This window comes from Caloenas nicobarica, chromosome 1 (assembly GCF_036013445.1).
Source record: "Caloenas nicobarica isolate bCalNic1 chromosome 1, bCalNic1.hap1, whole genome shotgun sequence".
Taxonomy (NCBI): domain Eukaryota; kingdom Metazoa; phylum Chordata; class Aves; order Columbiformes; family Columbidae; genus Caloenas; species Caloenas nicobarica.
In genome coordinates this window covers 147,694,631-147,717,258 of record NC_088245.1, presented here as the reverse complement: position 1 = coordinate 147,717,258, position 22,628 = coordinate 147,694,631, and the positions used below count along the sequence as shown (strand labels likewise).

The 22,628-nt window shown below is 42.0% G+C and overlaps 1 protein-coding gene across 2 annotated transcripts in view; it reads left to right on the top strand.

Moving 5' to 3' along the window:
- The window catches only part of TBC1D8 (TBC1 domain family member 8), a 50,322-nt gene that overhangs the window by 3,867 nt on the left and 23,827 nt on the right, over window positions 1-22,628 (top strand). The window contains exons 2-5 of one of the 2 annotated variants that reach the window (XM_065630610.1): window positions 10,432-10,542; window positions 14,932-15,050; window positions 17,348-17,576; window positions 21,194-21,434. In XM_065630610.1, coding sequence (XP_065486682.1) covers window positions 10,432-10,542; window positions 14,932-15,050; window positions 17,348-17,576; window positions 21,194-21,434 — 700 coding nt within the window. Of the gene's footprint in view, window positions 1-10,431; window positions 10,588-14,931; window positions 15,051-17,347; window positions 17,577-21,193; window positions 21,435-22,628 lie in introns of both variants that reach the window. The other variant, XM_065630600.1, reaches the window with a different exon arrangement.

The following is a 22,628-nucleotide window of genomic DNA, read 5'->3' as shown; positions in this document are numbered from 1 at the left end:
AGATTATTTAAATACTTGTGAATTTTTACCTTATATAAATAAGGTTAAATGAAACTTTAAAATGAACTCTTTGTTCCAAGCAGCAGTCTTTATTTTCTGAGATACAGTGATTCTTTAATTTCTTGCTTGAAGTAGATCAATAAAATATTATGTTTTGTTCCTGTTTTATCTGTGACTTTTAATTTAGTTATGCTATTTCTCCATACTATTCTTCTAGCCTCCATTTTCAGCTCAGGGCACTTTCCAAACTGGATGTGGTCTTACATTGTTTGCAACTCGCAGAGCATGAACATTTTGAAAAGAAATTAATTTCTCCTTCAGCTCATATAGACCTTTATAGTTCACAATTTTATAAGATAATATACTGGCAAAAAGAAGCATCTTCTGTACATGAATCTGAACCTTATTATTCCTATAATAAAAATAAATGTGGTAGGCAAGAGAAACATACTTCCTAGAGCTATATGCCAGCAATTGAAGTAAACTTCTGTCTTAGAATTTTATTTTTTCTTTTAAATAAAATTCTTGCAGGCTGATAGCTTTTGAAGCGATCTATGGAGCACCTCTTGGTTGTGAATGGAGATCTGAGTAGTTACATGATAAGAGCTCTCTTGCTTATTTTCCCCTTGCCTGGATTTTATTTTTTTAATGCGTACAGAAAAATGGCTATTAATAAACTGTGTCTCTTTTCTGGAAATTAAAAACCAAAAGATCTTTTGCTGTTCTTTCATGCTTTCCAGTCCAAACACTACTGTAATCATTGTGAATACATCACCTTTTAGTAGCCCTGTGCATCTCCCAAGGTCTAGGTAAATAATTTCATAATAGAGACAGTGAGGGGACCACAGAGGTTGAGGGTTCCTGGGACTTGGGTGAGGAATCCATCTAGTTTGCCCCTGTTGATTACATTTTAGCAGGAGAGGGTCACAAATATGGTGAAGACTTGTCTTTTTAGTAGAGAATACAAATGGGTATTCCTGTAAACTTTTACCTTTTGGATGAGTGAAAGGCAAAATGAGCAGCATATTAAAAGATCTGTCGCAATATAGTCTTCCAAACAGTTTGCCTTTTAGTCTTAAAATATGTCAAAGATACCAGAACAAGTTACAGATAGATAGACGCTCAATCTGAGCTCTAATTAAAAACCAAATAAAAACAAACAAAACCCTTCAAACAAACAACCCCTCCAAAACACCTCTCCCCCCCCAAAAAAAAACCCCAAATATAAACAAAGAACCCAAGCAAACAAAAAAGTTTCCAAAAAAACCAGCAAACAACAAAACCAACCAACCAACCATCACGGCTTTTATTTTAAAGGGAGCAGACTGAGGAGACGAAGACGCCACAATAATGAAGTTAATAAAGGATATTGGTGGTGCTCACTGTCTGTATTCATGGGCGTTTTTTGTTTGTTCGTTTGTTTGTTTTTTTGTTTTGTGGGTGTGTTTTTGTTTTGTTTTGTTTTTTAAGGCAGAGGTCTCTCTGAAGCCTTGCAGAAAGGGAGGGGGATATCTAAATACTTTACTGAAAGCTTGGACTCTGGTCAAAATATTATCTAGCCTTGCCCATAGCTGGAATTCAGATCGGCAGGTTTTATCCTCTTTTATTATTTTCCTCCTTATTTTACTGTAACATTTTTTTAAGGAGAATGCGTGCTTCTGAGCTCTTTCCCAAGAGGGTGGCTTCTCCATTAGAGCATTTGGCTGAGAGGCAGGAGCTGGAAGGAGGGATAGGAGCAGGAGGGCTCCTAACAGCAAGGCCGGGCACCCCTAATTCCTGAGCCCTGAGCCTCTGACCAAGCTGTGGGTGCTGCTCTGGCTCCCTCTGGCTGGGGTGGGTTTCCTCCTCCTAAGGCACAGCAATGCTGAGTTGGGTAAGGTGAAACACAGGTGCTGGTGTTGAAATGCTGATGTTGTGATAAATTCTGATATTAAAAGGTGATGATGGACCTGCACATGGAGAACGGGGTCTGGGTTGTGTCTGCTCGGAGACTGACCACCAGCCCGCACAACACTAATCCAGTGAACAGCTACGGTGGGTTTTTAGTTTCACATTGTGGAGGCCAAACGCCACAGAAAAAGGCAGGAAAATCAGACAATGGTTTGGGATGGAAGGGACCTTCAAAGATCATCTAGTTCCAACCCCCTGCCATGGGCAGGGACATTTTCACTAGACCAGATTGCTCAAAGCCCCATCCAACCTGACCTTGAACTCTTCCAGGGATGCGGCATTCATGTTTGGGCAACCTGGTCCAGTGTCTCACCACTTGCATCGTAAAAAACGTCTTCCTTAGAAAATAATGGCATGCGTTGGTGGTGGCAGAGTGTAAGTAATGCTAGAATGGTGTCTTCAGTGTTATTTACAGCACCCACCAAAAACGAGACAGACTTTTTTATTTTTTTACTGCCCCAAGTAGTATCCCATGTCTGGGTAATTCGCTGCTGCAGCAGCAGCTTGTGTGTCCCACCTTCTCGCCCGTCTTCAGGTGGAAAACAGCTTCAGGTATTTTCACTTGTAACGTGAGAATCGAAGCGTTTGGCTCTGCAGCTATAAAAATAGGCTCGGCCTGACCGGGGCCGGTGGCAGAGGACTCGAGATAAGCAGCTGTGAGAGCCCTGTCATGGCTGTGTGCCCGCCTGGGGAAACGGCCTGCGGGGAAATGGGGCCGAGGAGAAGTAACCAGTGCCCCGGGGCTGCCGTGGCGTTCCCGCCATTCCGGGAGAGCGGGTGCGCGGCTTCTGTTTCCCCGGTGTGGCCTTTCCCTCCCCATGCTGTGGGCCGGTGCTGGAGCAAGATCTCAGCATTACGCCCAGGGAAACGGGAGTCACGGGGACCGCGGGACACCGGCCTCCACAGTGGAACGCCCAAACTACCCTCGTTTCTCTTGTGCGGCCTCCCCAGAGTGCTGGGACTGAGGAGTTAATTTTGCTTCGATTTGTTTCTCCATGCCAGATTGGAAACCAAACAAACAAAACCCAAAACAACGAACAAAAAAACAAAACCACAAAACACACTCCCCCCCCCCAACCAACTAAAACTCCCCACCACACCAACAAAAACCCCAAACAAACCAAAACCCCAACAAATCCCAGTTTACCTAGTGGCAGTATTTGATCTGGCAGAGCCCATGTTGGCACTAGTGTAGAGGCTTGAATGTTGGGATTTCCATGGGTGAATAAATGCTTGGAGCGTTAGGTCTTTACACTGAAATCTAATGTTGTCTGTGCTTATCTTCAAGTGTGGTGAGCCCTAATCGTTGGAAAGGAAACACAGCCTTCCTACAGCCCTTGGAGGAGTCCTCCTTCATCCTTTTTCTTATGTACTTTCCCAGATAAGATCTGCAACTTTTTTTAGTGGGGAAAGCCTAACAAGAAGTACTTTCTCATAGGTGCTGTATTGTTTCAAAACCTGTTTGTAGAATTTTGCAGAATTCAGCAAAGACTGTGTGGCTGGTGTAAAGCCAAGACATTGCGCTGCTGTCGTTAGTGGCCTTGTATAACCGATGGGGCTCTTATCCAGCAAAAACGTGGATTTTAGGGAGTCCTGAGTGAAAATAACAACCCGTTAACCATCTGAGTCTTGAACTTTTAGAGAAATCAAATCAAGATGGTATGAAAGACCTACAGATGTCCCTGAATGTTTATGCTAGGGGTTACCGCTGGCCAGCAGTACCTTCATGCTCGCCATCCTGGGCTGTGTCCTACCTTGGTGCAGCTCGGAAGCCTCCACCTGAGCCTATAACACCCGGTTCTTGTGGTGCTCTCCTGCTGGGCTCTGAGGGGTGAGGATGAAGACAGAACTAAGGTGGTCCTCAGCACATCTGAGCTCCGGATCTCACCTTGGGTTGCGGTCACCAACTAGGTGCTCCTAGGTGGTGAGATGGTTGAGGCCATGTGGGATCCAGCTTCGTAACTGCCCCATCTCTCTCTCAGCAGGGATATTGGTCCTATGGAAAGCTTCGGAGATGCTGCACAGAGCCAGGCGAGCGACCCCTGCTATCTAGGACAGGGAACTGCTGGAGAGAGTCCAGCGCAGGGCCACGAAGATGATGAAGGGAGTGGAGCATCTCCCTTATGAGGAAAGGCTGAGGGAGCTGGGGCTCTCTAGCTTGGAGAAGAGGAGACTGAGGGGTGACCTCATGTATGTTTAGAAATATATAAAGGGTGAGTGTCACGAGGATGGAACCAGGCTGTTCTCGGTGACAACCAACAGTAAGACAAGGGGTAGTGGGTTCAAGCTGGAACACAAGAGGTTCCACTTAAATTTGAGAAGAAACTTCTTCTCAGTGAGGGTGACGGAACACTGGAACAGGCTGCCCAGGGAGGTTGTGGAGTCTCCTTCTCTGGAGACATTCAAAACCTGCCTGGACGCCTTCCTGTGTAACCTCACCTAGGTGTTCCTGCTCTGGCAGGGGGATTGGACTAGATGATCTTTTGAGGTCCCTTCCAATCCCTAACATTCTGTGATTCTGTGATCTAGAGTGCCCTTTTGGCAGGCTGAGGTTGTCTGGGTTGATGTGAAAACCACCTTTCTCCTGCAGCTGGAGCAGAGGGATGGTGAGGGGCTGGGGAGCGGGGACATCCACAAGTCCCTCCCTGTGTCCTGCTGCCTGGTGGGCTGCTGGTTCAGCCAGATGCTCGCCTCCTCTAGCAGGGCTAATTACTGCCACCATGGCTATTGTGAGACTCTAATTGTTTGTGAATCATTGCAAGATGGAGGAAACTAGGTGAAGAAGCATAATTAGGGTTCAGGGTTTAGCGTGCTTCTCTTCCTCAAAGAGCTGAGATTCTGCTTTATTTAAGCTGTTAGTTCAGTTTCACTGTCCTAAAAAAACCCCGGCTTTATTTTTATGGTCATCTGAATTGTTTGATTTTCTCTTTTCTCCCAATTCACATGCCTGAACAGCTTAGAGTGCCTCTTGCAGCTATTAACTGCATCCTCTGGGAAAGAACCTGTACTGTTAGCTCCTTCCACTTCTTGGGAAGAGCTTTCTCCCAATTTCAGGTAAAGTACTCTTTTGTCAGACTGCTGCTTTTGCTTTCTGGGCTTGTTTTTCTTTCAGCCCCCAGCTTTCTGAAGCAGGAACAGCAGCGAGCTTCTCAGGATGAATCTAGAGGCATGCTTTACACTTTGTGGCTTCATACCGGAGTGGGAGCCTGCCAAGAGTGCTGGGCTGTGGCCGTAGTCACAAATCCCTCCGTTTGGTGGCTTTGTCTTACAAAAATAACCTAGCCTGATTGAAGAAAAAAAAAAAACCACAAAAGGGTCTGAGTATTTAAAGCAGGGCTTTGTCACAATCCAGGTAAGCGTAGGTTGCCTGTGGCCAAGAGCAGCCTCAGCTTTGGAGTTGATGGGCATCTTGGCAAATTAGTGTGGGTCTAGGTACTGTGGTGGTGGTCCTCTGTCTGTTTTCTCCGAAAGGCTCGGTTTGGCAGATGTTCTTGAAGCACACCTTGTTCTCCAGGAGTGCTGGTCTCGGGTGCAATGGGAACCTCAAGTCTTTTTCTTCCAAGTAGGCCAAGAAGAAGTAGAAAGCAGTTTTCTCTCTGCTTCAAACTTCTGCGGTGGTCAGTTTGTTTGTGCAGTGGCTAAAGCTGTTACCCAGGATGCTGGAGGCGCAGGCTGGACTCTTGCCTTCTGTGTGACCCCTTTGGTTTTGGGAGAATGGGTATAAGCGCTTGATTTGGGGGGTTCAGGGCTGTGGCACATGGGTGGGAAGAGGTGCCTCCTTCTTCCTCGTGTCTGGCCTGCCGTTCCCCAGCTTTTAAAAGCGCCGTCAGAATTTCTGACCAACTAATTGCAGATACCACATGTTATTGCTTCTTTGAACTAGACTGACCTTTACTTCCCGCTTTGTGTTAAATTTATGACTGTGCGTTAAACAAAGGATCCCGGCTGTGGGGACCAGATGTCGTATTTAAAAACAAAGTAAAACTGTAAGGGTAATATTGCTCAGTATTGTGGTACTGCAGGCTTCCTTGTCACTTAGCCTCAGATTTAACTCTCTCTTTATTTTTTTTCTTTATTCCCCTCCCCCCCCCCCCCCCCCCGCAAAAAAAGGCAATAGCAGCTTTGGCCTTCAGGTTTTTTGTTTTATTTTTTGAATATTTTATTAATTTATTGGTCCAAGCCTCCTAAGTGATCAGTCCGAGTCCCTCTGCCTTGCAGCATGGCTTAACTGCCGAAGTGACCCCCCCCCCATTTATGGGAAGGTCTTTGAGTAGTTCTGAAATGTTTCCCTTTAAGGCCTTTAAAATATGACGGAGGTAAGCAGAAATCATCTTGCTCTATGTAGAGGGTTCCTTAATTCATGTGCTGTTGGGCCAGGAGTAATTATTAGTGCCTTGGACTGTCTCTTGAGTATTGTCCTAAAAGATGGAAATAATAGATAATTTTTCAGTTCCAGTTTTTAGTTTGGGTTCAGGTTTAATCACCCTCTGCCCAGCGTCTCAGTAGTTTAAAAGAATTTTTGAAATACCATGTGGATAATTAGCACTGATCTGGGAAGGGAGCTTGCATTCTTTAGTTTGAAAGATACGGTATGTTTAGTAAAAATTGGTGCTAGATTAACTTTCTGTAAACATGTTCCTTTTTCTAGATTAGTTATGAGCATGACACAGGATAACGTGTAATGGGATCTTTTATCTTTCTGGAAGCACGTAAGAAACCATGTGTTTAAAGCTGAAGAGCGCTGCGCTTGTGATAGTTCATTTGAGAACCTGATCGTCGTAAAATATCCTTGGCTTTTTTTTTTTACTGTGAAGAAGTGCTCAACAAGTTCATTGTGCATGATGTCCTGTTTGCATCTCATTTGGTTACAGACTGACCTCTCTAAAAGGGAGACACTCCCACCTCTTGCAGAATTTGAAGTGATTCCTTGCTGATTTTTATACTTCAGTTTATTTGTGGTATTGTATCCATAATATGCATGTACATATGATAAAATGGGTTTGCAATTAGAAGTACAACACTCTTGATTTACTTGGATTTTACTTCCAGTATTGAAGCAATAGATGTGTTTCAAAAATAGCAATGAAATACATACCAAGTAAGGTGTGGGATTTGTAGTGAGTTTCCCAGTTTTGTTTTCTAGACTCAATTCTGAAATAATACGGATAAGTGTTCCCTCTACCTGAAATCCACCTTACAGCTGAAGTAATCAGATTTATTGAGGAGAAGCATATAATTTCAGTAGAAGCGTGTCCTTTTCCACCTCTTTGGTATTTGTCGGAAGTATACATTACACCTGAAACTTGCATATGGATTTTAGCCTGGGAGCATTCTTTCTGCATGCAAAAAAACCCTCTACCTTTTGAGGAACCCGCAAAGGCTTTGCAAACCTACGTCTCTATCTCTCCTTAGTGCAGTTAGTGTGCAGTTTACTCCTTCCCTGACATAGTTCTGCATCTTGGGAGGTCAAAAAGTGGAGGAGAAGTTGGTGGGGTGGCTTGTTAAAAGGAAAGCGGTACTCTAGATTTTAAGTTCCTCCCAAAACTCTTGTCCCATATAGACTAAAAAGAAAAAAATGATGGGAATTTTGGAAACGAAACCATTGTAGCAATTCTTCTTTTCCCTGCCCTCTGTTTCTGTTTCCTTTTAATTTTTGGCTGTTCTGTGGGTATAAATGATTCACGGTTACCCGTGATACAGAAGAGGTCTGCTGCATCCTACCTGAAGGCATGTTAATGCATCAACATGTGAGCCAGAGACCCTTCATGTAATTTATATATACCTGCGAGCCAGAGATCCTTTTATTTTATGGACAGATCCTGTTTTATAAGAGACCCTTCCATGGAACCAGCTGTTAGGACATTTTATTAGAAAGGTGCTCACTCACAAGCTAGGTGTTTTTCAAAGCATGTTTCAAAATCAGTGTACAGTGTGAAGTTTCTTGTTTGTTTGTTCAGGGATTTTTAGGTTGTTTATTTTTTGATGATGCAGTGAGAAGTGTACACTCTTTTCCTTTCAGTCTTAGTTCTGGCTCCTCTTTGTTTTCCTTAGTTAATATTTTAGCTATGGGTAGTTTAGACAAGGGAGGTAATTAATTTGCAAAGTTGTAGGAGGAAACTTTTTTTTTGTAATACTTGGTAAGCAAAATGGAAATTGTAAGCAGAAGTAAACAGTGAGAAGAGGAATTGGGTTTTCTGGTCAGTTATTCAGGAACAGAAAAAGGACTTAATTTTGCACAGGCTAAGAAGTAAAACAAAATTTTGCAGCTACTTCTGTGCTTTCGTGCAGTTTTTCATGATTTCTGAAAAAGAAGTATTTCACAAATGAGATGTTCACTAAATGTTCTCTTGGGATTTTGGTAGCACTTACTGTTAGTTGACTTTTTTCCATGACTTTAGTGAAATGAAAAAGAAATTTTTCTCCTAGATCTATCATCCTGGGAAAATATGCAGGGCACTTCATAACTTTGTTCTGTTTCTTTCTTGTAATGCCCCAAGTTTTTTGAAATTTGGAAGTTAAACCCCATTTTTACTCTCTGCATCATTTAATGTTATCTTACTGGCTTTAACCCAGCACACTGAAGTTGGCACTCTACTTTCTGTGAACACGGATGGTTTGCTATCTTTTATACTTGGATTGAGTTTTTTTGTCTTTTTCTTGCAGTTACAGGAGTGCATTTAGTGTTTTCTGATATTATATGTATTACCAGTCTCCAAATTCAGTTCTCTTTTTTAAATAGATGGGTGTGATATCTTGACATAAGCAAACTGGAAGCGAAGTGGTGCAGAATAATATCTCACCCTGTAGTTTTAAAACATACTGTTTCCAGCTTCTGCTTGGCTTCGAAAGCATCATCGATGGTGTGTGTGAATGCAAGGAAGAAGTAGTTGATGCAATTTTCTTTGCTCTTGGAAGGTTTTTGATGCTGTTCCATGTGAGCTTCTTATACCTTCTAGACCAGAAGGTGGTTACGCTGCTGCTTTGTTGTGCCATACTCAAATTAATTAGCCGTGGTTTGTTGTCCAGGTGAGAAGGCATTTCAGGTGAGGACTTTGTAGGTCTCATTTCATTGTTTCTGTTAATCACTTAGGTGATGGGTTGGAGAACACAATTATAAAAACTGCACGTGGTGCCGAGGGCTGGCAAAGCCTTTGGAGGCTGAGAATCGTTCCTTTTATGTTGGATTAACGGCGAAGGAACAAAAATACAACTGTACATATAGCATTTAGGCTGGAAAAATTAAAGGTGCAAAGAGAAAATGTAATATTGTGGAAAACTTCCTAGAGAATCCAGCGGCTTCAGCACAGGTGGTAAAGCCACTCCTTGCTGTCTGTCGTCCCTCTCCATAGAGGTTGTGTCTCTGCAGGATATACAGTATAGGGGAATTGCATATAGAGCTGCTCCTGAATTGCTCTTTGTAGGTGCCATAAGCCAGTTCTGAGTTATTTGAATAAGCCAGCTTGCAAATCATGGCATTTGAATAACTTTTTGATGCATAGTTTGGTTCTGCAGGAAAGGCCAGCAACTCCAGCTGACCTCCAGACTGGAAAGTCTTTTGGGGGGACAGCAGTTGCCCCAGCTCTCAAAAACTGATTTGCCTGTGTTTATGTCAAGTGCCCAATTTACAGTGGGATACTGCTGCAAAGTTTTTTGGATACTTCGGTGTACACGCAAGATACAGGAGGTGATTTTCTACTCTTCTTACAGCTGGTACCTTACTGGTAGTGAGCATCATGTCCAGTTTGGAGTGTCGCACTTAAAAATAAGCTGGAGAGATTCCAATTTAAGCTCAAGAATAATGAGCTGTTGGAATAATATTACCCATAAGGATGAGATGAGGCAATTGGGCTTTTTAGAAAAAGAGAATTCATTCAAAGGTGGGCAAGTATGATGATACTTTTTCAGTACGTCAAGCATTAACATAAAAAGTGCTTGTGGTCAATTACTCTCTGTTTTCTGGGGAGCAGAATTAATTTCCAGCTAGAGAGTTTAAGATCGTGGTGGTTGGCTTGTTTGGTTGCTGGGGTTGGTTTGTTTGTTTTTCCTCTGAAAGAATACTTAGTGAAAATAGTGGAAGAGGCTAGCTGGGGAGGTTGTTGCATCTTGGTTGTGAGAGGTTTTGAAGAACAGGTTAGACAAATACCACTTGTGGCATAGGTGTATTTATCCAGCTTCAGAGTAGGGCTGGAACGGTAACTTCTTCAGGTGCCCTCAGGTCTTTCCACTTCAATTCTGTGTTTATATACGTATATATGAGGCAAAACTGGAAATGCAAAGAACTCGATATGTTTTTGATCTTCTAATCTAGTTTGCCTTTCACATTTTGAGCATTTGTACATCGCAGCGTAAAACAGGGAAAGAATTGCTATTGTTGTTGTTATATTCTGGATTTTAATTTTACAGCTTTAGATGTGAGAAGACTTGCAGGCTACAGAAGTAAAAGTTGGCATTAATTCTCTTTCCCCTGGCTTTTGTTTGCAGGTCGCTTGGTTGGCGCCCTGGATGCTGTGTTAGACTCTAATGCACGTGTCGCTCCGTTTCGAATTTTACTCCAAGTCCCAGGCTCACAGGTTTACTCTGCCATTGCATGTGGTGAGTTATTGAACGGATCAGAAGTTTACTGGGCCATAGCTATTGGTGAGTCACAGATGGGAAACCCCAAACCGGTTCTGAGCATGGTCAGTGTCAGCATGTCCAAGAAGCTCAAGGTAACCCCAGCTAGTAGTGTGTGTGTGGAAAGCTGTTGCCTATAGCTTGTTTAACAACCAAATTAACCCCTGGTTAAAATCCCAGATAGAAATTATGAGAAGATGTTAACGAGGAATATTAAGTTTCTATAGAAAGCTTGTTTGGCTGAGGGTGTTTTGCGTTAATTTTCTCTCTTGCAAAGTAGTATGGTTCTGTTCATATGCATAACTTTTCTTACAGTAGTAATAGTTCTCTATGGCAAGAAGCTACTTAGTCTAGGCTTTCACCGGTCTAGTCTTTCTCTTGCTTACTATGAAATGTCTTACCACACTTGATTATAATGAAATATAACTGGAAAAATCAGAAGATGCTATGTGATTTAGGAGATAAATAAAGTTGTTGAGGGGGAACGTCTCATTGCCTGGTCTGTTGTGCAGTAATCCCTTTTGCAGTGTCTCTGCAAGCTTTGAAGGTTGAGCTCATCTTCAGGACAGTGGTATCGATGTGAATTGCGCCTGGGCATGGCACACTAAGGGACATCTGAATGCGCTTATTCCATTCATCCTATTCTTGCTTGGACAGTCTGCAGGGCTGTTCTTATCCCTTCTGCTCCAGTCTACAAAATCCTAGCATTGAAATAGTAATAATGCTTTAACTTTCAGTCAGCCCTGAAGTGCTGAGGCAGTTGGACTAAATGATCATTGTACGTCCATTCCAACTGCTCCCTTCTCCTTCTCTTTCTCTTCCCTTTCTCTTCCCTTTCTCTTCCCTTTCTCTTCCCTTTCTCTTCCCTTTCTCTTCCCTTTCTCTTCCCTTTCTCTTCCCTTTCTCTTCCCTTTCTCTTCCCTTTCTCTTCCCTTTCTCTTCCCTTTCTCTTCCCTTTCTCTTCCCTTTCTCTTCTCTTCCATTCCATTCTCATATGGATCAAGTCATGAAATAGTTAGCTCATGTGAGTTTTTACATGTTGCTGGTGTTCGGCACAGTAGTCCTTTAAATAGCAGGGGCAATCTGTATATTCACCCCCTTCCTCTGTACAGGCTCATTCATTTCTCCCTTGGTTCAGCAGAGACCCCTCTGCGTGTTCCCTTGTTAATACTGGGAATTTTTCCCTGTGCCAGATGTCTGTGAAGAAGCTTACATAAAGTCCATTTGTGCTATTTCTGTTGTGGCTAGGTTTTCTTCATTTAGCAATTGCTCTATGCTTTATATCCCTACCCTCCTCCTTTTTACATTTAAATAATGCCATCTCATGGAGAAATTTAAGAGCTTCATGCTGTTACAGTCCTCTGATGAAGCCAGGTAGCTTTCACTGGAAAAGTAAGCTCAGTGTTGCTGTCATGGGCTTCTTGATCATTTGAGCATATGTAATATTCCTTTCCGGGGCTGATCCTTGCCCTATCCACACTCTTACTGCTTGCAGGTGGTTTTTTTTTAATATTAAAGGAACTACAGATCACTACAAAAAAACTTACCTGGTTGCAATGATTAAGGATTTTGCTGAGATAAACCGATTTGATTAATGTTTTCTAAAATTCTCTTTGGCTCTTCTGAATGGATGCTCAGCCCTGAGAAAATGAGATTTATTGTAACAGAGTGGAAAACAGAGGGCTCTACTTTATATGCTGTGTGGGTAGGGCATACGCGCTCGCCAGAGCTGCACAGAAATGGAGAACCGTGGTAGCAGAAGTTGTTTCTGAGTAGTATCTCTGCTGTGAAACCCTGACGTGAGAGTCCAGGGGAGAGAGCTGGCGCTGGCAATAGAAGTCAGAGGAGCATAGCGTCATAGAATCACAGAATAGTTTGGGTTGGAAGGGACCTTCAAAGGCCATCTAGTCCAACCCCCCTGCAATGATCTTCGACTAGATCAGGTTGCTCAGAGCCCCATCCGGTCTGACCTGGAATGTCTCCAGGGGTGGGACAAAGGACTTGCCCTGTGCAGAAGTGACCGTCGCTGCTCGCCCAGCTCTGCACTAACATGATGTTAAGAGTTTTGCTACTGGATTTGGAAGGAACAGTGAGTCATATTAAGGTTCCTGCTGTATAGCAAGGACAAGGAGTAGCTCCAGGAGCTCCTTCCAGTCTCCTGGTGTAACTTCATTAGGGGTAGCCATCATGTCATTAGGCAGTTAATTAAAATGACATTTTTTAATTGTATGTTGGCAGTTCTCTGTTCGAGGAGCTGTAGGCTTAAATGATGATATCTGTTTAAGGGTCAAATCTGTGTTACACACTTTTGCAGACCTCCGAGGGCTGCTAGGAGATCTGTTCCCTGCCCAGCATGGCTGTTCTGGCAGAGATGTTTCAATCCAGATGGCTAATCATGTTACACCACTACAGGAAGAAACAAAGCCTAACCTCAGCCCTAGTGCAGACCCACTTACTAATTTCCTTTCAGAAGGCTTGTGGGCAAAACCCAAGTCCCAGTTAGGTGAAGTAGCATTTAGGAGAGGGGGAGAGCAAAGGGATTGGTGAGAAGTGGGTTTAAAGGAGAGATTATGGGGAGTGGGGCTGTGGTTAGACTAAATATCCACTTGACACAGGCACACGAAGGTGGGTAAAAGGTGGAATAAAATGCTGTGCAGAGCATCGGCACAAGAGGAGGAATAAGGGAGAGATTGGCAGCGCTTGGGTCAAATCACAGGACGACAGTAAGCCATGAAACGGAAATTAGAAATAAAGAAAGGACCTGTGCAGCTGCAGAATTGGCCTGACCAAATAAAAGGAGCGAAGAAATCTTTCAGTGTTTGAGCAGAATCCTTGGAGATAGCTAAAGGCAGCCAGGAAGGATTGCAGTATCCACTGTGGGAGATGGCCACTGCCAGAGCCTGGGCTCAGAGCAGTGTGGATGCTGCTGTGAAAGGCATCTTGCTCACAGCTTATTTCACTTGTTTCACCAGCTCTCCCATACCGGTTGGTATCTTTTAGGCTGCTCAGAAATAACAATTCAACTCAGTATTTGCTTTGCACAGCCATTTTAATATAATTATATATTAATAATTTGTTTTCTTTACCTAAGGGGTATGTGTCTCTCTTTTTTTTTTTTTTAAATTATTTAACCTTGATTAATGATATTTGTGAAGTTCCATCACAAGGCCTTCCTGTCAAGGAAGTTAAAGCTTGGAAAGTTTCCCTGCCAGTTGGCATTCTGCATGGAAAACAGAGCAGAGGAAGGTGGAAAATCCTTAGCTAAATTTATCATTTTTTTGTTGTGAGGGAACATGATGCATCTCTGATGTACACACAAACCAAATTTTGAGATAATGAGTCTTCTGTTTGAGATTCATTTTATAGTTATATTCATCTGTGATTCATATGTCTCTAACATCCAAGTACTTCTCTCCTTTCTTCCACTAGCAAAATATTAGAAAAAGCAACTTTTACTGCCTTTACTTTTTTACCTATAAGATTTAATCACTGATCAGTAAGAGCTGTAGAGGCCAGATTTCCTGCTAATTGCCCTGTATGTTGCTCGTCTTGCTCTGAGTTTTCTGTCATTGTGCGATAAAGTGACATTTCAGTTAAAAGCAGAAACAGCAAAAGCAAGTAGTTTGTGACTGAAATATTATTTCTGAAGTTAATGTGAACACATTACATTTAAAAGAACAACAGCAAAACCCTTAAATAAGCCATTAAGAAAACCTTAAAGATTTGAAAGTCTTTACTTGACAAAGATTTTCTGTTCACTGTATTTCTTCCCCAAACTGCAGAAAAGTGCACTTGTGGACATTTTAGGTGTTGCTCAAGCAAAGTCCTTTATTTTTAGGTACTTTAATTATTACAGAGAACTTGTCAAACATGATGCCAGTTATGAACATGTAAATTCCTCTCAAAGTGTGTGCATGTGTGGGGGGGGTGTGTGCGTATGCATGTACGTACTGAAGGAGGGAGAAAGGAGGATCAGGGACTTTTGAGAACAGGACGTAAATCAAAGGTTTCCAGTGGCCGCTTAGGGAACATCATATCAAAAGAAGCTGCAGTCTGGCAGCTGAGAATGAAGTTTTGCTGGTTTTTCTGCTCTGACTTTTAATGAAGCATTTGCTGGCTGAGAGTGTTTGAGAAGATAAAACTAAAAGCACTAAAACTAAATCTCTAAAACAATGAGGCTTATGTTTTTCTCTAACACTACTGTTATGAATGAGACCTTTTTGACCTCTTTGCTACTAAGAATTTTGAGGTTGAGAGTTCAGTTTCTTGTAATGAATTTATGAAATAGAGGATTTTTAAACTTTTTTTCTTCCTTTCAATTTTGTTTCGTAGGATGAGTTTCAATACACTACTTTTTTACTTTTCTAGGTGCCACTGTAGAGGAGATAAACCACCACTGGGAATGGCTGGAACAAAACTTGCTCCATACTTTGTCTGTGTTTGACAATAAAGAAGATATTGTTAGTTTTGTCAAAGGGAAAGTGAAGGTAAGGAAGATGTCTTACTTTCACCCTTCCTTGCCCAATTACCTGTGGTTTATTAGAAACAATGCCACAAAGTTGTTGTCATTCGTATTTGGTTTTGTCCACCTAAACATTATTTTTTGGTAAAGTGTGCTGACCTACCTACAGTGTTCATCGTGGATTCAGCTCATCACAAAATCTGCTCGCTTCTCATGTTCGTGTGTGATTTCTACACTTCTGCGTATCAGCGGGCAGATCACTGATCTATTTTCACACTGACTTGTAAGAAGCTGGGAAGTATTTATGCTATTGCATTTTCATACATGGACTACAGAGGTAGAGTCTTCTCGTAGAGCAAGGATTCTTAAATCTTCTTTTGGCCATGTATTGCCATTGATGTAGTGGCGCCGGCTGTGGCTTCGCGGTGAGCAGCAGCACCTCCCTGCTCGATAGATACTTCACAAATAGTCTTACCCACGCCATGACTTGTAAGCCAGATTCATCCTGACCTGATGTAGGGTGAAAATACCGGTTCCATCCTGCAGTCAAAAGGACACCAGGGGTATGGCCAGTCTCTTTGCAGTGGTTAGAGATAGACGATGATGTATCAGTCTTCTGTGTGGCACTTGCATCTGATGTGGCCACCATCTGTGCACCTCCGCTCGCATTTCCTTGGAAGCATCTCAAAACCGAAGTATCAGATTGAATCATTAGCCCCCCATCCATTCTCAGCTTCGCTGTTCTTCTCTTCCTGGTGATGTGCAGCTGAGCTTTCTATAGCATCTGCTTTCAGTTCCTCTACCTCCCAAAACATTATGTTAAATACCTTCCCTTCCTATATCTCAGCTTTTCCTCCTTACTACATTTCTCCTCCCATCTCCCATGTTTTTCCTAGCTTTAACCCATCACTCTTGCCCATTTACATACTCCTGTCCCTCTTGATGGGGCTCAGAGGTGTCATCAGTTGACAGCCGCAGTGCCTGAATCTGCTGGCAGCACATCTTTGCGGACGACAACACCGTCCCCGCAGCACAGGGACAGGGGACGGGCCCTTGTGCAACATCACCTGTGTCACGGGGATCCGGCACGGAAACTGCCGGCGGCTTTACAGGATGCGAGGGTCATGGCTGGGCACGGCAGTGAAGCTGCTGGCTGGCCGGCTGCGGGGTTGCAGAAGCGAGCATCCTTTTGGACGGCAAAAGAATTTTAAAAGTTAGGGAACTCGGTGACTGAAGAAGACCAGATTTAAAGTAATAACGGCACCTGTGGTAAAGCTTGGAAAGCTTGATGTCCTTCTAGCAAAATACACACTCCAAGAGGAGCTTGGTGGTGGCTGGCGGGGGTGCAGGTCTGCTGGGGACTGCTGTACCTCAGGTCCTGCTGCATGCTTTTCCTTGCTGAGAGTTTTAGTGAGGTGCTCTTCCCCTCGTGCCCCCCTCTTTGGTCTGGAAAATTTGTGGGAACATCATGTTTTTGCTGAATTTCAGCCCTGCTGCTGTGATCTCTGTGGGCCCTGAAGTTAGGGAAGAGGGGAACAAGAGAGGCAAAAGATCACCTTGTTAATCTTAGTTTTTATCCTACTTTCTCAAAAGAACAACTTTATTTAAGTGTACTGAAAGGCTCTAATAAACTTAATCTCTCCTGATAACACTGTGGCAGCCTGTTACCTAGCATAGCACATATTTAAAATTCTTCAGGTTTTATTAGTTAATGTTAAGGCCAGGTTTTGGACCCTCGCCTTTGCTGTAGATTTTTGACATATTAGGACTGCTTGGTAACTGCAAATTGTACCAGGTACTGTAACATACAGATTGTTTGTCTGAACGGTACAACAGTACTCCTTTGTCGTAATACCGCTATTAACATTCTCAACACTTAATTATATTTACATAGATGTTCTTGAAACCATGTTTTTAACAGTTCCAAGCATGTTACAAGTTAATGAGATGTCTCACTGCATCACCTCTGCATAGGAAAATAGTACTGGTCAGCATACACAATTGTTAGTCTACCTTTGCTCTGCATGCCCCAAATAACAGCAGTCATAAGCAGTAGTGAAACTGTAAATATATGGTTTTGCCAGACTCATTGAAAAAACAATTTTAAAAAAGCCCCCAGAAGTTTTGATTTGGAAGCATTCAAAATATGTGAGAGATGTAAACACCACAGAAATTTCTCCCTTTGTGAAAACTGCAAATTAACTTGAATTTCTTTGTGAGAAAAGGTTGTGTTATTAAAATTTGGATGGGTAGCTTGTAGCAACTTGCTCGAGTGCGAATGCCATAGCTTTATCCTGATATATTATCTCGTTACGGATTTAGGCGCTGATTGCAGAGGAAACGAGCAGCAAGCTCGCCGAGCAGGAGGAAGAGCCCGAGAAGTTCCGAGAAGCCCTGGTGAAATTTGAATCCAGATTTAATTTTCCCGAAGCTGAGAAGCTGATCACCTATTATTCCTGTTGCTGTTGGAAAGGAAAAGTTCCTCGGCAAGGCTGGCTTTATTTGAGCATCAATCACCTCTGTTTTTATTCCTTCTTCCTGGGCAAAGAATGTAAGTGTAAATGTGTAAGAAATCTAATGCTGAGGAGAAATATAAATACAACTGGCTTTAAAAGCAAGAATAGCTAGAGTTTTTATGAAAAGCCTAATTCGCCTCTGCTGTTTCTGAGTTTTTTTGTTGCTCAGGTGAAACGTGCTGTTTAATTTAGTATTCATTTCATCCTTTATATTTTAGTATTAATCTGGTAATAAAAATGAGAGTATAAGAGCATGCAGACACAGCTGCTATCTGGTTCTTCTTCGTGCCGTGGTGAAGCGGCCTTAAAATGTAACAGGCCTCCTACAGATTCTGAAATTGAGGCTTTTAGTGCCAAAAAACGGGTCCGTCCCCACAGACAGGGTGCAAGGTGAGGGCTGCTGGGCGGCAGGGGAAGGGCTGGTGGGGCTGGGGGTGCCAGGGTCCATCTGTCTGCCTGAAAATAGCCCAGGAAACGTAACGGGGGCCGTGCCCTGGAGAACCAGGTGAAAATTCAGAGTTTTAAAGGTGAAACAACAGCAATTTAGGGATTTCTTTGTGTTTCTGAATAGCAGTGCAGGGAGGTCACATGAAGTGTGTCCCGAGGTTTTTGGACCTTCAGATGGTTCAGTGAGTTGTAAGACTTTGGTCGTGGTGTTCCTCTACAAAGGAAGGGTCGTGTGATGGTGAAAAGCCTGTCAGAATAGATATTGGAAGGTAAAAATGAGTGTAATAGACATTAGACAGTAAAAATAAATGTAGCCATTTAGACTCTGTAGCATTTCTCTGTTTAATAATGTTGTGCATGAACTGATAACATTTTAAGTCCTGTTTATCCTGCTGGAACTTCAGCAAGGACAGTAATGTAAACCTATAATGCTATAAATATAGCAAGAATTGTCAGTTACCAGAATTAGGAAAACTTTACCATTTACTGTCTGGATTTAACATTAAGATGGCTAGTCAAATAAAACCGTAGATTTAAAAATGAAATACATTAATGTAAAGATAAGAAAGATAGTAATTGGTAATTTCTTAGACCTAAAACATACGAAGACATGCTTAGAGTAAGAGGTCCTTTTTTCCCCATATATTATTTCAGACCAATTATTTTGTCATGTCTGTAAAAGGTGGCAGAGTTAGATTTAAAATGCTGTTAAGTTTGTTATTCATTATAAAAACAAAAGTTGAGTTTTGAGTCTAGTGATACATACTAGATATCCGAGTTCTTGTTTAATCATCTTGTTTTCTGTTTAGTATCAAATAATATCCTTTGTCAATCATTTCTTATTGCTGTCATCACAGGCTTTCTCTTATTAAATCTGAGATATCCAGTCTGCCAAAGCAGATAATGATAGATAATGGGGGAAGGAGGAGGGAGAGAGAAAAACTATATTGTTCAAAAAATTTTGTTTATGCAGTACAACAGATCGTTAAATGATACAGGAAGTACAACATCATGCTGTATTATTTAAGAAGAAATCGCTTCTCATCTCTTTTAATAACAATTCATTATGAAAATACAAAAACCCCACAGACGGCTACATGTTTGCAACTTTTAATTTTGACCATGTTCATTCAGTGTTACAACTGGTTGCATTGCCTTTATGTTCCAATGCATTTGCATGGAAACATGAAATAAAAACCTGAATTTTCTTCTGGTTAAACAGACTTCCGTAGCTCGGTGGGAAGCATCATATGTTGAAATGCGATTCTGATAAAGCAGGTTGCTTCTATTTCAAAGCTAGTATTTTGACACATTTGTGAAATACTTGTATTACATTGAATAATCCAGATTTAGTATAGTTCTGGTTGTTACTATTTGAGAAGCTGATGCTGATTATATGTAGAACAAGTGATTCATTGTCTTTTTTTCAGGTAGCAATCACAAATTAAATCTGGTTGAATCTAGTCTTGAAAATATTGCTAAGAAGTCACATATATGGCATTCTTTGATACAGCACAGGGGAAAAAAAAAATAGTTGCAATAAAAATAGTTCTTAAATGTCTTTTAACTCTATAAAAAATCCCCCCAAATTGTAGACTGAAATTTCTTTGTAAGCAAAGTGTTAAGTGTTCTGCTTTTGGCAAGCCTGTCCCCTTCCCCATGTTTTATTTTATGTTGAAATGACTTGGAATGCAATATTGGAACCTGCTTTCAGCTTCTCGTAAAATTAAGCTACGGCTTATGGGAGCATAAACTCCGTGCAACATTTTTTCCAGGACAAGTCCCCTTTTATCTAAGCCTCGAAGCATTTGCAGAATTTCAGAGGCTTAGAATGTCGGATTTCTTGAAAGGGTGTGCCAAGGTTTCTTCACATTCTTTATTTAAACTACTGTTTTTCTAAAACTTTGAAGACTTCGGACCTTTCATCAGTAGTTTGGGCCCCTTACAGTCTGCTGGGCTGTTTCTGCAACCAGCACTGTAGAGCCCGTGTGGTTCAGACCTGTGTGAACAATAGTGCTATTGCTATTTAATCATTCTTCCCTTGGCTGTGCCCGTACAGATGATTTTATGACCGTTCGCAGCCGTTTGTGCGTGTTGACGCAGCTGTGCTTCATTTAAGTAAGAAAAAAATGCTATCTGCAAATAATCTTGACAGCTGGGGTTCATGTACTGCAGAGAACTTGCTGAGGGTAGCTCCGTAGGTAATTAGTGATCACGGATAAGTGTCTTTTATATATGACAATGTTTGTTATTACTGCCTTTTTATAGCTTTATTGGCATCAGGAGACCGGCTAGGGATGTTGTGGGGTGTAGCCTTGAAGTTATTGGCACAGAGAATCTTGGGAAGCTTCCAGCAGTTGTTAAATAGAAATTTAATCTGTTTTAAAAGTCCTTTCCAGCCTAATTTCTACCCAGAGATTCATACGAGAGAGGCAAGTAACATCCTGCAGTGGTTATCTAAAATAAGCCGATTCTGTTTACCGTTTGCATTTATATGATTCAGCAGTGTTTAAGTATAGAGAACTGTTTCCTGTATTTTTTTCTTTTCTATAGACAAGTCTGACTACCGCAAATGTTTAGGGCAAGATTGGCCTGTGTGCCTTTTAAGTAAAAAGTAACCAAGATGGGAAGATCCCAATGCCTATGCAGCTTTTTTTTTTTTTAACTCCCTGTTTATAGTAACACTTAAACTCTATAAAAATGTCCATATGCAAAAGCTTCCTTTTGTATGGGAGTTAGCTTTATTTTAAAAGTTGAAGTACTGTGCATGTAATTCGGTTTCCACCTGCCTATGGTTTTATTTTTGGGAGATTACAAAGCATTTCCCTGTTTTCTTTCTCTTCTTGAAATGAACCGTTTATTCTGGTAGTAATGAAGCCGGCTGCAGAAATAGCTTGTAAAGGAGCTGGGAGCACAGCTTATGGCAGGTGTTCTGCAAAGGCGGAACTCCACAGTTCAGCAATTCTTAAGAAAATAAGTAAAATTTTGAGGGGGAGATTCTGAAGAAGACAGTCTTTTGTGGTGGGGGGGAGAATGAACGTAGAGTAATAACAAGGATTTCAGCTTTTGCTTGGTCTTTATCTCTAAAAATGGGTCTCTCTCCTCTTCGGTTATTTGTGTTTCATTCCAAATTTGCTTATTTCCCAAATCTGAAAAATGTAGGCAGAGTTTCCAACCGGCTTTCGCTTTTTTTCTCCAATTGCAGTGAAACTTGTCATTCCTTGGGTTGAGGTCCAGAAGCTGGAAAGAACCTCCAACGTCTTTATGACTGACACGGTCCGCGTCACCACTCCGAATAAAGAGCGCGACTTCTCCACGTTCCTCAACATTGCCGAGGCTTTCAGGATCATGGAGCAACTGGCAGATGTGACTCTCCGAAGGCTACTGGATAATGAGATCTTTGAGCTGGATCCAGGCCTACAGGATCCTACTCAGATTACCAAGAGGTAAAAAGCTTAAATTGTTCTCCCTTGTGTGAGCAGAGGTGCAATGGTGGCTTCATGCTTTACTTTGTCAGCTGGGTAAGATTTCAAAGGTTTACTTGAATGGGCGCAGAAGAGATTTTGTAATATATTATGGTGTGTCAAATAGGTACATTTTGACTTGTGTGCAAGATACTTTTTTCCATTTTATATTCTTCCCTTAAGCATGCCTGTTGTTTTTTGTTTACTTGGTTTAAAATGACCATTCCCTTTAGAAGGGTAGATTTCAGCAGGGCATATTTTCAGTCTTCTCTGAGGAACAACATTATTTGGTTTGTAATTTTGGCAATGTGTGGGCTTTCCTAGTGCCGTCAATTCTGTAAAATTATTGCTTTTGATTGTATCTGAAGTGTGGAGTTTCCCACTAGTGTGGTTGCTGTAGCTGACTTAGCACGTAGTTATAGTACTTAAAAAACCCACAGGCAGTTGCAGCAGATTAATATGCTATTGTCAGCTCTACCCTCTGCGTCCCCAAAATGCATCTCTGCATTCCTCTCCCACTACAGAAATGCGTTGGGCTCTCAGGGAGAAGGTCGATAACTATTTCTCTGCTGGTAGCACAACACACAACTTTTGTGTTTTATTTGCTGCTGTGGGAAAGGGGAAGGGAAACTGCCCAGCGGAATTTTAGGTGGGCAGGGTGGAATAGGCCAAACCGGAATTTGGCTGAAGCGTCAGGGTTAAGGTGCTGGTTTAAAATACTTCTCTTCTGAGTGGGGTGTGTGTGGAGTGCTCATCCCCTTCCCTGCTCTTGTGTCCTCTCCCTCTGCCAGAGCTATGAAGGGAATTACCCAGGTGTTGCTTCCTGGCCAAAATATAAGGCACATGTGTTATCGTTTCCCAAAAAACAGAGATGTGTCCAGTAGCCATTTCATTGTTTCTGAGGGGCATTTTTGCAGTGATGTTGGATATACATATCGGCTAAATGCTTCTGCAAAGTTTCATAATGGAGTTTAAAACAATAAAATGCACTTTCTCTGCAATTTCATGTGTACACACAATAAGGAAAATCACCAACACCAGGATTTCATCAAGGGTTTCATTTGAGGTGACCAGTGGTGAGCAGCCACAAACATCTTTGCAGGCTTTTTTTTTTTTCCCCATAGCCAGGGTTCCTTTAAACACAAGAGCTGCTGTTCTTTTTACAGTGTGTGTAAC